Raw genomic sequence first — 17,484 nt, forward strand, 5'->3', positions numbered from 1 at the left:
TTGCAAATGACATATCGGACAAAGGGCTAGTATCCAAAAATCTATAAAGAGCTCACCAAACTCCACACCCGAAAAACAAATCCAGTGAAGAAATGGGCAGAAAACATGAACAGACACTTCTCTAAAGAAGACATCCGGATGGCCAACAGGCACATGAAAAGATGCTCAACGTCGCTCCTCATCAGGGAAATACAAATCAAAACCACATGCAGATATCACCTCATGCCAGTCAGAGTGGCCAAAATGAACAAATCAGGAGACTACAGACGCTGGAGAGGATGTGGAGAAATGGGAACCCTCTTGCACTGTTGGTGGGAATGCAAATTGGTGCAGCTGCTCTGGAAAACAGTGTGGAGGTTCCTCAAAAAATTAAAAATAGACCTACCCTATGAACCCTGCAGTAGCACTGCTAGGAATTTACCCAAGGGATACAGGAGTACTGATGCATAGGGGCACTTGTACCCCAATGTTTATAGCAGCACTCTCAACAATAGCCAAATTATGGAAAGAGCCTAAATGTCCATCAACTGATGAATGGATAAAGAAATTGTGGTTTAAATGCACAATGGAGTACTACGTGGCAATGAGAAAGAATGAAATATGGCCCTTTGTAGCAACCTGGATGGAACTGGAGAGTGTGATGCTAAGTGAAATAAGCCACACAGAGAAAGACAGATACCATATGTTTTCACTCTTATGTGGATCCTGAGAAACTTAACAGAAACCCATGGGGAAGGGGAAGGGAAAAAAAAAAAAAAGAGGTTAGAGTGGGAGAGAGCCAAAGCATAATAGACTCTTAAAAACTGAGAACAAACTGAGGGTTGATGGGGGGTGGGAGGGAGGGGAGGGTGGGTGATGGGTATTGAGGAGGGCACCTTTTGGGATGAGCGCTCAGTGTTGTATGGAAACCATTTTGACAATAAATTTCATATATTGAAAAAATAAAAATAAAAAATAAAAAAATTTTTTTTTAGTTGCATATATGTATCCTTTTCACCAACAATTCCATTTCTAGGAATTTAATCCCAAAGAAATACTCAAATAAGTAACCAAACATTTATGTCCCAAGATGTTCATTTCAGCACTGTTATAAATACAGTTATATGGGGCGCCTGGGTGGCTCCGTCAGTTAAGCGTCCAACTCGATTTGGACTCAGGTCATGATCTCATGGTTGTGAGATCAAGCCCCACATTGGGTTCCACACTGAGTGTGGAGCCTGCTTGGGATTCTTTCCCTCTCTTCCTGCCCCTCCCTGGGTCATGCTCTCTCTGTCAAAATAAATAAACGTTAAAAAAAAAATAGTTATAAATAACTCAAACTTAGTACACTGATATAATACTGTGGAATATTATATGCAACTGACATGGTTAAGTGTCCAAGACAACAGAAAATTAAAATCAGAAAAGCATGTATTATACCTTTTCATATGTTAAATAAAAATCACTAGTATGTATTTCCACATACACATGGATGACTGTTTAGGGGGCATCTAGCTAGGAGTATCAACTCCAAAGTGTTACTTACCTTGTAAGTAACAGTACTTACTTCTCTGGGGAAACGAGGCTGGGAAAGGGAGAAAGACCACTTGTGTACTGTTTCATAATAGGTTATCTATTACTTTTATAGTCGAAACTTTTTAAAATTAAAAACAAGTCTTTCAAAATACCGTAAGTATGCATTATTATTTTCAAGTTATTATTTGCAACTCTTGCAAGTTTCTACTAAAAAATGAGTGTCAGACAACATGATAAAACATGGAAATCCACAATCAGAATGCTCACCTTTTAATTGTTCTAGTAAAGTCTTAAGACTATTCTCTACTCGCTCCTGGATCTCCACTGTATCCTCTAAACAGAAAAGAAAAAAAAAAGAAAAAGAAAAACTTTCAATTCATTTTTCTAGGAAGAAAAAAGCAAGATCAACACCTATAAGCAACTCATGGGCAAGGACATTTTCTTTTCTCTTAAGTCTCATAGGCCTCAAATTCTATTACTGAGAGACAAAGAAAAAGATGAAGAAAAGGAAAAATAGAAGAAAGGTTAATTATCTGTCAAGAGCAATACCTCAAATTGTCTAGGAAGAATTAAAATCTATGTGCTTCAAATACTCTCAAATACTTATAGACAGAATCTACAAAATTTATAATTGGCCGGGGAGGTGGGGGGTGGGGAGAGGGGAATCTATGGAATATGTGTGATTCTCACTGGGTTAAGGAAAAAACTTTTCTCCACAAAGCTTAGTAAAGAATTCAATCTGAAATCCAACAATATTTCAACAAATTAAGGATTTCTTCAACTTTTGGACCTAACAAGTGATTTGAAAGAGGAAAAGGACTTAAATTTCTAAAACATTACTCTGTTACCTATGAATGTACCTTGTTGGATATTAAACCAGATGTTTCCAGAATAGATTCTACCTCCTCCCAATCTGTCTAAATATGTGAGGTTGTAAATATTTTGTTACATTTACTAGGTTTTCAATGGCAAAGACCTAGTAAATACTCGCAAAAATGTATACTTACCTAAACCACTGGTGTCCAGCTCATAAATATCACTAACAAGATAAAAAGAACTGGTCTGACACTGAGAACAGCCAGAACTGAAGAATCCACCCATTCTGGTGGGTACAGGACCAAGGAAAGGATACTGGAAAAAAGGGAGGGAAAGTAATGTCCTTTAAATCCACCTAAATTTATATAAAACAAGAAAACGGGACTACAACTACTAAAGTCTATCTCAGTGATTAAGTTGCAAACCACTTATCATCAAACTAATCACTAAGTCATTACAGTGAAAACAGAAGCTCTGCATTAATTTATTGATAGCTATTACAAATTTACCCATCACAAATGAAGCTATTTTGTTTTTCCTCATTATCCAGTTTGTACAGTGAGGAAGCCTCTGCAATTCAAGTGTCATAAATACTGGAACAAAATACTGTTCTCTACTATCCCCCCAACCCAAATTCCTATTTATTAAAAAGACAGTCATAGATTATTGTAGATTTGATGGTAAATACTGTTGATACCTGAATTTCTTTCTCAATAAATCGCTTTCCTGTCTCCATAGCCAACTCCAGCTGTTGAAGGAGTAAACGAAAAATATCAATCCGGGAGGACACGCCATTTTCAGTGGTCTTTTCTGAGTTCCTTGGCTCCACAGGATGATTAAGACTTGGAAGTCCACTGATCAGCCTCAATGTTAAGGAACGGATTCTTAACCACATGGTCTCCTCCTCCAAGGAAAGTTTCTTATGTTCTTCAGAAACATCCCTTAAAAAGAAATATCCCCAACCCATCCATTTTAGTTAATGTGTTGCCATCTTTCAAAGTTCACATTCATCAATCACAATGCCTTTGAATGCTGCCAGCATTTGTCTACTAAGTGAATGATCTCAGACAAACCCAAATCACCCAAGTCTCCATTTCAGCATCGATAAAATGGAAGCGGTAACCTACCTAACAGGTCATTTTTTCCCCTTAAGGGAGACTTCTAATAACAATAAAATATGTATCACATATTTGAAATTCAAATGACAGAAAACTGAAAAATAAAAGGGAAATGTGCCCTGATAACCAAACACCTGCAATATTAACAAACTTGGTATGGGTCACCTGGGTGGCTCAGTCAGTTAAGCATCTGACTTTGGTTCAGGTCATGATCTCATGGTTTGTGAGTTCCAGCCCTGCATCAGGCTCTGTGCTGTCAGCACAGAACAGGCTTCAGATCCTCTGCTCACCCCCCTTTCCACCCTCCCCTCTCTCTGCCCCTCCCTGCTTGCACTCCCTCAAAAATAAGTAAAAATATTAAAAAAAAAAAAAGCTTGGTATGCATCCTTTCAGACTCTTGCAACACAGATGTTACGTATACAACTGCAACTAAAAATATTTATATAATTTAACACATTTTAAATAAGATGGGTTCACAATATTTATACTATTTTGCAAACTGTATCTTTTTCTTTCTTTTCTGCAGAAAAGAATTAACACAACAAGCCTGAGGTTATTGTCTTTAGAAGGGCCAACTTAACAAGGCTGACCTGTAGCTGGTATCTAGGAACTTGGCACTCCAACCATTCCCTAAATGGTAAGAGCGGCTCACTGTGCCTAAACTGTTTGTACAAACCATATGGTCTATGGTGAACACCTACTTTCCTTCTGGGAGTCTGGAATATTGGCACGTACTACACAGAGGGTGCCTACATAACCAGCTAGTAAAAATCTTGGGCACCAAATCTCAAATGGGCTTCTCTGAGCAGAAAGACTGCACATGCATCATTGCATTTTTCACTGCTAAAGAAAGGAGCACACTTGATATGTCTCCTCACAGGAGAGAGACAGCATTGGAAGTCTGTGCATGGAGTTTTCCAGATTCTGTGTCTTTTTCCCTTGCTAATCCTGTCATGTATCCTTCTGTTATAATAAACCTTAGCTGTGATGACAACAAAAGTGAAATCTTATGAAGCCTAGCAAAAATACGTTTTACTGTAAATGTATTTTCTCCTCCTTATGATTGTCTTTACATTTTCTTTCTCTAGCTTACTTTATTGTAAAAACACAGTATATGATACACATGACATACAAAATATGTGTTGCTCAATTGTTTGTGTTATTGGTAAGGCTTTCGGTCAATAGTAGGCTATTAGTAGTTAAGTTTCTGGGGAGTTAAAAGTTAACATGGATTTTTGACTGTGTAAGGGGGTCAGTGCCCCAACCCTGCACTGTTAAAGGGTCAACTGTATAGAGAACTACCTCATATACATAACTCTGCATGCTTTTGCACTTACTTCCTTAGGTTGTACTTTCCTAGAAGTAGATCTGCTGAATTAAATGGGATATGGAATTTTCAATCTTTTTTTTTTTTTTTTCCTGAACAAGTATAAAAAAGGTCATATGGAAACAACAAAAGAAAAGGTTAATTTGGGGTAGAGTGGAGCCAGGGAATCAGAAATGGGAGAACAAAGTGGCCACCAGGGAGGGTGAAAAATAGTTCCTGCCAGGATTCTGGTTCACAATTCTTGCCTTCAGCACAGGAGCAGGCAGCATCCCCCAATGCTAAGACCCATATCTTCCCCCTAGCTCACAGCAGGAGTCCCTAGATGCATCAGAGCCAGAGGAGAAGGCTGAGGACTGCTGGGAGCTACAGATCAGCCCAGGGCCACTGGCCCATGGGCATCAAAAAATATTAGATCTGCTTAATAAAGGCTCAGCCCAGGATCTGTGCAGCCTGCAGAACATTTGGAATTTTCAATCTTAATACCGATCACTAGAATTCCCTATAGGAAGATTATATATAAAGTTTTACCATCATGACAATGTACAACAACCATTTTCCCTACAACCTTGCTGACCACAAGTATTAATCTTTTTTATCTTTGTCCAATAGTTGTTTTTTTTTTTTTAATTTTAATTTTAGAAAGAGAGAGCGTGCAAGGGGAGAGGAGAGAGAATCCCAAGCAGGCTCCATATTCAGTGTGGAGCCTACCATGGGGCTCAACCCCATGACCCAGGGATCATGACCTGAGCCAAAATCAAGAGTAGGACCCTCAACCGACAGAGTCACCCAGGTGCCCCGGGAGAACTCTTAATAAATCAATAAGAAGATAACTAAAAAACAAATTGGACTTGTGCTCGCTTCGGCAGCACATATACTGAAATTGGTACGATGCAGAGAAGATTAGCACGGCCCCTGCACAAGGATGCCACGCAAATTCATGAAGCTTCAGTATCTTTAGGAGCACTAAGGAATCTACTCCTGAAATCACTGCTACACTACATGCTAACTAATCTGGATGTAAATTTTAAAAAATAATAAAATTTAATTTAATTTTTAAAAAAGCCCAAACTGGACTTAACAAGTTCAGTGAAATGCACTGTACGGTGATTAAAAAAAAAAAAATCTTTAACTATTGGACAGGGGCACCTGAGCACCTGACTCTAGATTTCAGCTCAGGTCATGATCCCAGAGTCATGGGGTCAAGCCCCAGGTCAGGCTCCACACTCAATATGGAGCCTGCTTAAGATTCACTCCCTCTCTCCCTCTCCGTGGCTTGCACTCTCAAAAAAAATTTAAAAAAAAAAACAAACTTTAAAAAGATTTCTCCTTGTATGTGAAAGATATTAATATATATGAAGAAATTTACCGATTTACCACATACCTTTAGAACTTGTTAACAAATTTACTTCTATATAGAAGGCTAATATTTACAGAGATCAAATCCTTTATGTTTCCAGGTTTGATGTAATGCTAAGAAAGGCTTTCCCTAACCACTTAAAAATATTTTTATATTTTCTTATAGATTCTCTAAGGAGTTTTAGCACATGACCTTTGATCCATCTGGAATCTGTTTTTATGTATGCTATGAAGGAAAATCTAATTTTTATATTAGTCAATAATCCAACATAGGAATGAGATTCATTTTCCTCCTTTGGCTTACTTATATCTTCGTATCCATATAATAACCATGTTATTATATTTGTGTAAAAAAGATGTTTGTTTGGTTTTTTTTTTTTAACTGTTAGATTCATCCTAATTCTGCAAAAATAAATGCTTGGGGTTAAATTCCAGTTACCTATCTTTTGGATCCCAGCTGAAGAAAACATTTAAGTCTCTGTTGTCTCGCAAGGCATCCCATGGAATGTCATCTTCTTCTGGCCGAAGATTCATTGATTTTATACTTTCTGCTAAACTGGTTGATCTGTGATATAGAAATTTATTTATGTATTATTTCAATAGTAAACCAGCCATGAAAACATATTAGCCACAACTTTGTTTTACTAGAAAGAAAGGAAAAGAAACAGGAAGGAAGGGAGGTAGAAGGATTTACTATTAAGAGGTAAAAGCTCACAGAAGGTGACATAGAACCAAGCCCACCTATATCATGTTGGCCTGCTACACAGCAAGAGAAAGGGTCTGGAAGCTCAAATAAAATAAAGTGGATCAGCATTAATTCCTGAAATCTCATGTTCACAGGGGAAGGGGAACTTTTTAAAAATTATATGGACTAGGGTGAGGACCACCACCTGGCTGGCTTCTGTACGGAACATGAAATGGTGCCGGCAGCACCCGATCATTACCCATGCCACGCAGTGAGTTATTTCCCCTTTCTTCTCTGTCCCTACCAAATTTCTCTCTCACTCTCTCTTTTTCTTTCATTTTTCCTTATCTTAGGTCTACCAATATCACCCATTAGCCAATGGTTCTTAGGATCTGATCTAACCCCTTAGTTCCTTTTTAGCTCTTATGCAATACTTACATATTTGCTTCAAGTAGAAGGTCTAACAACATCCGTTCAGTACGGACTTGTGCAAAATGAAGAGAATTATTCAGCCTGTTCCTAAAAGCGATAAACTCTGGGATCTTCTCAAATGCACCATATTTGTAAGCTTGAATAATATATTCTGAGGTCTGGGAAGGAAAGATATCACCTCGGTATAAATATCTCATATATCAGGCAAAGGAAGGCAAACCTTGTCATGCAAAACAAAACACTCACACTAAAATTAAGATATGAAATCTAATCTCTAAAGGTCACCAAGTAGAATATCAGCTATTAAAAACATTATTATTCTTCTTTCCTATACCAGAATCATATGTGTAATAATACCCAGCTGCTGCTACCACCAGAGACTCTCTTAGCAGTTATGTCTTTCAATTCAATAGGACTGGAGGTTGCCACGTCAGTCAAAAATTTGGTTAGTGCCATTGTGGAAGGGATATTACTCCATGTTTTTCTGCATCTAAGATAAACTGTGTTTTATACAAAAGTTCCAAAAACACCGGGAATAATATAACCACCCACAATCAACCCAAATAAAAATCACCCTCCTTCAGAAAAGACAGGCTGCTCCCTGGTTTTGTTTATTTCTAAATACTATATGTCACAAACATAGGGCATATATGCATTACAACAGGATAGAAGACAACAAAAAAAGGACCCATAAAAATTCATCAGAATCCATTATGAGGACAGAAAGACTGCAAGAACCAGGTTTCTTATCCATCCAAACTACGTAAGACCAATGCTGAAAAATTCCATGAACAAGTAAGTGAAGGGAACACTCACCACGTGCACTTTAATTTTCAATTAATACATATGTACAGATGAAATGTTGTGAACAGAGGCAAGAAAAAGAACTCTCAACAGAAATTCTGGCACAACAGAAGAAAATCTCAGGAAAGAACATTTCATGGGTGTGGGCCTATGCCATCAGGATCACAAGTCAGGAGGGCACCCTTTTGGGCCACGGAAAATGTTACGCTCAAAGCAGATATCTGCCCCAAAGATCCTTTCTAGAAAAGCCAGTCTTTTTAAACACAGCCTCAGTCAGCTCTGCCCCCATCTCCATTATGACTGAATAATTTGCCCAGTAGGAAAATAGGCCAATAGTTCAACAACATACCCTCTGATACACAGCCTCGCAGGGTTCATTTCAGGCCGCGGGATTGCGCCACGGGCGCTAATTCAACTGCATTCGATGCGGCTTTTAAACCCCATGGGACACCTCGGCGAGCTGTTTGCCTGCAGTATCTGGAGAAATTAAAGACGGACGGACACAAGAAAATTAAAAAGATTACTTGTGATCCTGCAGGTTTAAAGAAGGACTATCCAAAAAAGCTCAAGTGTACCTTCTAGCTTGATTAAAGGACAGTGATATGCCCCATCAAGAAGAGGCCAGGATGCTCTAAACACAAATGCCTATCCAAAGGCCTCATGGCTAGGAGAAAGCAAGGTTTACCAGAAGCCCTTGCAATAGGAATTTACAGCTTGAAAAAACCAGCTGCTTGGGAACATATGATCCGGCAGTTAATGGGGATAAAAATATGACTCTGGGGACTCCAATCAAATTTATCAATTACAGTTCCAAAATATGCTGATTAAAGAAAAGAACCCAAGTTTATGAAGTACAGAGGTGTTTTAATTTGAGTGGTCCATGGACTACCACTACTGAAAAAAAGATAATAGCTTTTAAAAAAGAAAAATAAGGGGCAACAAAAAGGAAACGTAGTCCTTTTAACAAACTGAGAAAGTAACTGTAGTTCTCTGGCTTCTGTTTTTAAGACAGTCCTCCTTTAATGCTGCAGCAAAGTATCGCTGCAGAGCTAGCAAAGGACCTGGGCATCTTCCAATAAGACTGAGCCTGGGGAAGTTCTATGATTGGAAAAAACAACCCCTACTGGAACTGCAGGCAAAACTGGAAGCCACAGGCACTTGAAAAACTTCTGACTATCAGAGAATGTTGTCCGTACCTATTTCTACTCATTTATGCACCAATGAGGCTAGTTATATCCCATATGGATTCCTGAAATGAACCCTGGTCACTGTAAAAATTAGCAAAATAGATGGACATCAAACCCTAAATAATCATCTTCTTGAATACTTATGTTAGACTTTTCAAGGGAAATTATTTTTAAATACAAACAAGTAAAGTAACTTTTGGAGATAAGAAAATCTGACTCTAATTCTCATATTGTAAAAATCTACTCCAAAGTAAGATGACAGCAACAATGATGACCTTTCCAGAAAGAAAATCCCTGTGTAGACCTTCCCAATTTAACTTTCAACCTCATAGCACAAAGCCTTACAAAGCAGAACGCTGGATTTTCCATTGAAGGATTAAATGTGTTCTTTCAAGAGCAAGCTGGGAATTGAAACACATCAGTCACCCAAGAAAAAACCATCTGGGGATCTCAAAAACTCCCAAGAATAAAAATCAGAACACAGAGCTTTAGCTTTCCAGAGATATTTCTAATACTATTAGGTTTAACACAACACTACAATCATGCTCTTTCTTACCCTCCAAGTCCTATAGGAAACAGTCCACACCACAGTCTCCATTTCCCTATTTTGGGACTCAGGCTAGGCATTAAGGTTGAGGGTGCATTTTACTTGCTGTATTGGTTTTTGCTTTTGCCTCTAGGACCCCCCAAAGATTATCTACTTTAGTATGATTAAGTAAGTTCTTTCTTCTTAGTAGTAATAAAAATAAATTCCAAGTAGAGAGTCTTACTTAGTCCCAGATCAATAAAATGATCAGGTTCAGCATCACATATATTCAGATGAATTAGTCACTCCTGCCACACACAACCATCAGCAAAACATCAAAGATAAAAAAAAGTCACCAAGAACAACATACCCTTCTCAAATCACTCCTAAGGATATCTCCCTTCCTATAACAATAACTTGAGTTGTTGTTTTGGAGTGGGTGTTTTCTTTTCAAAACAACTCTTTAGATACAGTATTTGTGGGGGGGAAACTAAAGCTTAAATTTCATTAGTATAAAATAACATACATTATTGACCAAATCATGAATCATATAATGCTTCTTGAATGCTGGATGATTAAACTGGAGTAAAACCAGCCTCCAGGCTTGGAATAATCCCTTATTCACCCCCAATTGCCACCTCAGAGCTATTTGAGAACAAAACTTTGAAAAGGCATCATCAGTCAATCTTCCTTAGAAATAAGGAATGACAGCCAGATTAATGAGATTTAAGAAACCCTTTTGATTTTTTTTTTTTTTTTTTGAGTTAATGCAACTTCTTAAAAACTGGGAAAGGGCAATCACAGATACTTCAATACACAGTGCAAACAGAGATTTATAACTCAACTGCCTACTTGTGCCAAGATACTTTAGAAACCCAAGGTCCTAGAGATGCCCTCGGATCTCTAAGCCAGGCCAGCACCTTCTAAGCAGCATGTTCAGATGCTGATGCCTACACTTCCCTCTCTTCCTGATTAGGAGCTATGACAGAAAATGAAGTCTGAACAAAGATACCACCAATCACTGTGGTGGAAAAATGCCACTTGGGGGAGGGGAATAGAGCCTAAAAGCCAAATGATGCACAGGTCACCATCCCTTGCTACACCAGCCTTCTAGGCCTTGCCCTGAGGCTTGTCAGGACATAATTATTGCAAGCTGACAACAATAAACCTATATTCCATTGTTCAGAAATGCTTCTGCCCTGCCGTCTATTTAATACAAAGCTAAAGAATTCAACGGAAGATAGACTAGCCAAAGCTGTTACAGTTATGAAAGGGTTTTTGATTTAAAAAAATCCTCATGACTGTTTGCCAAGAACCACCCCCAAAAACGGCTTCCTGGTCAAGTTCCTTAGTTGCTCTTAGACCGTGAACACAGAAAGCTATGGGTAGATATCTGGCATGGCCAAATTCCAGATGATGAGTCTTAGAAGCACATGAGAACAAAGCAGGCAATGACCATCCTCAAGACGTGCCTTCTTTCTCCTATGTTCTGGGTGGTTTTGCGCAGCTGGTTGACTGACTAGAAACCATATAAAACTTCTGCTTAACCGACAAGTGGAGATCAAGTCTGCTTGCAGTGAAAAATATGGCGCAAATCCCATCCTTTCATTATGGCACATAGCTCTACCTTATTTATTGCTACTTTTAAAAACATACTATTGACAAAAGTTTCTTGAAATGTCCTTCAATTGGTCAATTTCATAATTCTAAGAAAATACAAGTGCACTGGCTACTGGCAAAGGGCACAGTGGTTATAAACTTTAGAAACAAATAAAGGTAACAGAGAGCAGCTGCTACTGCAGAATCTTCCATGGCATCCCAGGCTATGAACTCTTTATGGGCTAGGTCTTACACCCTTAGAAAAAATTTCACAGACAGGGTGCTTGGGTGGCTCAGTCAGTTAAGCATACAACTCTTGATTTCAGTTCAAGTCATGATCTCCCAGGTGAAAGATCAAGCCCCGCATCAGGCTCCACGCTGAGCATAGAGCCTGCTTGGGATTCTCTCTCTCGGTCCCTCCCCTGCTCACTCTGTCTCTCAAAATAAATAAATAAACTTCAAAAAATAAAATAATAAGGGGCGTCTGGGTGGCTCAGTAGGTTAAGCATCCAACATTGGCTCAGGTCATGATCTCATGGTTCACGAGTTAGAGCCCTGCATCAGGCTCTCTGCTGTCAGCACAGAGTCTGCTTCAGATCCTCTGTCCCCCTCTCTCTCTGCCCCTCCCCGACTTGTGCTCTTTTTCTTTCTCTCTCAAGTAAATATTTTTAAAAATCTTTTTAAAAAAAGGATGCAGTCTTTTAAAAACATAAAAAGTAAAATAAAATAAATACATGAAATAAATTTTTTTTTTTTAAAGGAATTAAAAGACAGGCGCCCTGGGTGGTGCAGTCGGCTGAGTGTCTGACTCTTGATTTCAGCTCAGGTCACAATCTCACAGGTCCGTGGGTTCGGGCCCCACGTTGGGCACTGCACTGATAGCACGGAGTCTGCTTGGGATTCTCTCTCTCTCCCTCTCAAAATAAATAAATAAATGTTAAAAAAAAGAGAGAAATTAAAAGACAAATCTAGGAAGAATACCACTTTGTAGTCTGTTAACACCTAGTTTTAATAGCACCTTTGCATGGATTCTATTAAACACACCCATTCTAGCAACCACAAAGAACTCTTTACCTCTACCTAACAGCCATGGCGAGTATGCTATGGCCTAAGGGCACTGGCAAGTATGCATGGCACACTTCAACATGTGTACCCACCACACGAGGGAAGATGTTCTCTGAATTGTGTGCATTCAGCGGGCAAGGTCATATTTTTAAAAAGTATTTTTCACTTACATCTTTCTGGTTGGAGTGGAAAAACCTGAGCGCGAAGTTACAGGATTGGGATGCAGCAGCATACTGACCTAGGGACTCGGCATATCGGGTCAAAAGATAGCTAGGTCAGAAGGAAAGAAAAAAAAAACCATGTTATACTTACCCACTTCTAGTATCAAACACTGTATTTCAAATTACTATAGCAGAGACATAGCTAGGCGCACAGAAAAGTTAAAACATCCTGCCACATAAATTATCTAATTCATGGAACCAAAAAACATTTTTTTTAATTTTTTTTTCTTTTCAATGTTTATTTATTATTTTGGGGACAGAGAGAGACACAGCATGAACAGGAAGGGGCAGAGAGAGAGGGAGACACAGAATCGGAAACAGGCTCCAGGCTCTGAGCCATCAGCCCAGAGCCTGACACGGGGCTCGAACTCACAGACCGCGAGATCGCGACCTGGCTGAAGTCGGACGCTTAACCGACTGCGCCACCCAGGTGCCCCAAAAAACATTTTTTTTTAAAGAGCAAAGTCAATTCAGTTTTGTGGGAGACCTAAAGTTCTATGCCATGCTTTCTTATACTCAGATGATTAATGGGACACAAGGGATAAAGAAAATATACCCTTGATTCATCACAAAGAATAATCAAAATACACATTCAAAGAAGCTCTAAGGTAGGGGCACCTGGTTAAGTGTCTGACTTCGGCTCAGGTCACATCTCACAGTCCATGAGTTTGAGCCCCATGTTGTGTTCTATGCAGACAGCTCAGAGCCTAGAGACTGCTTTGGATTCTGGGTCTCCCTTGCTCTCTGCTGCTCCCCAACTCATGCTCTGTTTCTGTCTCTCAAAAATAAACATTAAAAAAAAATACCGAGGGACACCTGGGTGGCTCGGTCGGTTAAGGGTCCGACTACAGCTCAGGTCATGATATCATGGTTCGTGGGTTCGAGCCCCGCATCAGGCTCTGTGCTGATAGCTCAGAACCTGGAGCCTGCTTCAGATTCTGTGTTTCCCTCTCTCTCTGCCTCTCCCCCATTTACACTCTGTCTACCCTTTCTCTCAAAAATAAACAAACATTAAAACAAACAAACAAACAAAAAAACCAGGCGCCTGGGTGGCTCAGTAGGTTGGGCGTCCGACTTCGGCTCAGGTTGTGCTCTCACGGTTTGTGAGTTCAAGCCCCGCGTCAGGCTCCATACTGACAGCTCAGAGCCTGGAGCCTGCTTCAGATTCTGTGTCTCTCTTTCTCTGCCCCACCCTCGCTTGCACTCTGCCTGTCTCTCAAAAATGAATAAATGTAAAAAAAAATTTTTTTTACAAAAAAACCCCTTCATTAAAGAAAAAGAATCTCTGAGGTCAACAAATGAAGTACATGTGTAAATCTCAAATGCAAAGCAGAAGTCAAGACTTCAAGACAACGTGTGCTAAGAAAAAGTGTTCAAAGTATATAGTTGTTTGCTACCTCTGGGGAAAACTTTCTTGCCTTTTCTAAATTGTGCAAATTTTAAAATTACCACAAAATGCTGGAAGATATAAAAATCTTTCTGCTTTGCAATAGGCCATATAATGGGGGATTACTTAATCTAAAAAGCTTAATAACAGAAACAACTCTGCTGCTAAACTCTAAAAGTCCAAGTTCCATGTAGAAGGACCCCACGGTAGTGTAGCTGGCTGCTCGGTATTCAGAGTATATACTACCAACCCAATGGTGTCATGCTGGATATGCTTAGCATCAAGGCTGGAGTACAGATCCACCACTGGTTCAAATGCACCCAGTACACAGTAGATTCGAACAAGCAGCAATTTGAATTGAGCGTTGGAAGGGCTGTGGATTAATCCCTCTTCCAGCAAAGTCAGGGCCTGCCACACAGCAGTCTCATCACCTAGAATCAAAATGTAACAGCATTATCCACAGTGCTTGACAACAAAGGGAGGTTTCTCACAAACAAAAGACAAAACTTACTGATGTATCACCTCCCCTGGCTATTTAAAGAATGAGTTTAGGTGTCTGAGAACAAATTTTAGATACATACCTATAAGCAAAATCAGGAATTTCCCTGAATAGAGTCTCTCAACAGTTATCTCACAGTTCTTAATCATGCATCTACAAAAGTGATGCCAACATTAAGCTGCAAGGTCTTATGAAGAAAGTTACGGAATCTCAGAGAATCCTAGATGCTGAGAAGAGATAGACTGAAGGAGAACTAGAGTCCACCAACCTTCTCGGTACAAGATTTTCTCTATAAGATTCCAGACAGATGCTCTCACTACACATCATTTTTCTTCCATATGTAACTCTACTATTTGAATGTCAAGTGATACTTGAATAAAACTGTTCACTAATAATCAGACTAATAGGACACCATTTTTTTTTTTGGTTTGGCCTTCAAAAGGCTCCATGCATCAAGAGTCTTAAAGACCAAGTAACTTCTGTTTTGTGTACCAAAGAAAATATGAAATAAAGATTTATATACAAAAATATTCACTGTACTAATAATGGGGGGACGAGGAAATAAGTTATAGTAAAACCCACACATGGAAAACACCATGCAGCCATGTGACATTAATGAAGAGTTTTTAGTATTAAGGATAAATACTTATTAACGTTCAGTAAAACACACACAGTTAAAATTAGTGTGAAGAAATGATCTTCAGTCTGTAAAACATGCACAGAGAGAGAAGGAAATATGCCAAAATATCAGAGTGCCTTTTGGAAGCTGGAAATGGAAGATTAAAATAAACTGTTCTCCAAAATTTGTATAAGCTATTTTTATAGTCAGCAAAAACCTAAACTGAAACTAAAACTTGGGGTGCCTGGGTGGCTCAGTCGGTTGAGCGTCAGACTCTTGACGCTCCGTTGTGGGATTGAGCCCTGCATCCAGCTCTACGCTGAGCATGAAGCCTGCTTAAGATTTTTGTTCTCTTTCTTCTTTCTCTTTCTCTCTCTCTCTCTCTCCCCCCCACCCCCCCGTCGCCTCTCTCTCCCACTCGTGCTCTTTCTAAAATAAAAATAAAAAAATAAAACTTAAAAAAAATTTAAAGTAAAAGCTCCATGAATTGAGCTTTTAAAATTATATCCTATAGGCTTTTTTTCTAACAGAGAAGAAACAAGATATAATCGACAATTGGAGCTTTAGATAAATATCATGCATAATCCTAACCAAACTATACACACCTATAATCTATGCAAACTACCATTATGATCTTAGTGTACTGCCTCTGGGCTGGAATTACTTTACATGGTAGTAATCACAACCTGCACCCAATTTTCTGTTCTGCTCTTTGCTTTTAAAGTGTTTTCTGATGTTCCTACATGATCTTCACAATCATAATTTTATTGAATTTAACACTCACTGACCTAAACTCTGGAGCAACACTAAATTTAAGGGTCACAGATAGTTCCTGCCCTCAAGAAGCTCAGAAGTGAGTAGAAGAGACGGCTGGACAATTATAATGGAATAAATAATTTTAAGAAGTTCCAGTTATTCAAAGATAACTAGTATTAAAAACAAGATCTCCTTGGGGTACCTGGGTAGCTCAGTAGGTTGAGCATCCAACTTAGGCTCAGGTCATGATCATTTTTTTTTCAAAAATTTTTAAATATTTATTTTTGAGAGAGAGAGAGAGAGAGAGTGAGAGAGAGAGAGCGCGCAAGTAGAGAAGGGGCAGAGAGTGAGGGAGACACAGAATCTTAAGTAGGCTCCAGGTTCTGAGATGTCATCACAGAGCCCGATGCAGGGCTTGAACTCAAGAACCGCAAGATCATGACCGGAGCTGGAACCAGATGGTTAACCTACTGAGCCACCCAGGTCATGATCTTGCCGTTCCTATGTTCAGGCTCACTGCTGTCAGCCGGTCAATGTGGAGCCTGCTTCGGATCCCCTGTCCCCCTCTCTTGCTACCCCTTCCCCACTTGCACTCTCTCAAAAACCAAAACCAAAAGCAAAACATTTAAAAAAAGATCTCCTTAAGATGGAAACAAAATTTTAAATAGGGGAAAAAAGGCCTAATTCTCATCTATTAAATCAAATGTCATAAAGACGTTTTTTACTTTATTTGCCAAATTTAGGCTGTAATTATAGCTTTATGCAAATTCTTCACCAAATCAAAAGAGCATCAAGGATTGATGAGTTTTAAGGCAAAATTTTTCCTTCTTTTTTTTTTTTTTTTTTTTAAAGTAATCTTTTCACCCATTGTGGGGCTTGAAGTCATGACCCCAAGATCAAGAGTCACATGCTCTTCCGACTGAGCCAGCCAGGTACTCCAGGACAAAATTTTTCTAACTAAATGTTGTAACATAACAAAATGATACTACGTTCTGGGATATAATAACGTACAGCATGGTGACTATAGTTAACAATTCCGTACTGTATACTCGAAAGCTGCTAAGCGAGAAGATATTAGTTCTCATTCCAAAGAAAAACAATCTGTGACTGTGAGGTGATCCACGTTCACTAAATTTACGGTGATAATCATTTCATGGTAGACATATCAAATCATTACATTACGTATCTTAAGCTAGTACAAAGTAGTATGCCAATCACATATCAATAAAACTGGAGGGGAAAAAAATGACATGCTTAACTCCACATTTCACTTTTGCTGAATCATAAAGAAATGCTTTTCTGCAAAATATTTGACAGCGTCAATGTATTCAAGTGTTCTTCTTAATCTTTCACATTCAAATCAGTCTCTTTCAACATCCTCACCAAATTTCCATAGATTTCTAATCTCTGCCAGATCCACGTTATACAATGACTATGCCTCTGATTGGAACACTTCAGTATCATTTTCACCTTCAACAATCCTTGCATCTTTATTATATTGGCAATTTTCCAATGTATTTACACTGTATGATTATGGAAAATTTGCCTAACTTCTTTCTCTCTGCCCTGTCT

General features: G+C 38.9%; 1 protein-coding gene and 1 non-coding gene across 2 annotated transcripts in view; one reads left to right on the plus strand and one right to left on the minus strand.

Annotated features, from left to right (window-relative positions):
- The window catches only part of NAA25 (N-alpha-acetyltransferase 25, NatB auxiliary subunit), a 79,629-nt gene that overhangs the window by 17,952 nt on the left and 44,193 nt on the right, over positions 1-17,484 (minus strand). Inside the window, exons 14-20 of the mRNA XM_047827837.1 lie at positions 14,289-14,469; positions 12,601-12,700; positions 7,256-7,407; positions 6,572-6,697; positions 3,029-3,272; positions 2,523-2,646; positions 1,783-1,848 (exon numbers count right to left, since the gene is read on the minus strand). Coding sequence (XP_047683793.1) covers positions 1,783-1,848; positions 2,523-2,646; positions 3,029-3,272; positions 6,572-6,697; positions 7,256-7,407; positions 12,601-12,700; positions 14,289-14,469 — 993 coding nt within the window. The remainder of the gene's footprint in view (positions 1-1,782; positions 1,849-2,522; positions 2,647-3,028; positions 3,273-6,571; positions 6,698-7,255; positions 7,408-12,600; positions 12,701-14,288; positions 14,470-17,484) is intronic.
- On the plus strand, positions 5,627-5,733 carry LOC125149781 (U6 spliceosomal RNA). The gene has a single exon (XR_007146065.1). It is a non-coding gene; the product is annotated as a U6 spliceosomal RNA (small nuclear RNA).

Source organism: Prionailurus viverrinus, chromosome D3 (assembly GCF_022837055.1).
Source record: "Prionailurus viverrinus isolate Anna chromosome D3, UM_Priviv_1.0, whole genome shotgun sequence".
Taxonomy (NCBI): Eukaryota; Metazoa; Chordata; class Mammalia; order Carnivora; family Felidae; genus Prionailurus; species Prionailurus viverrinus.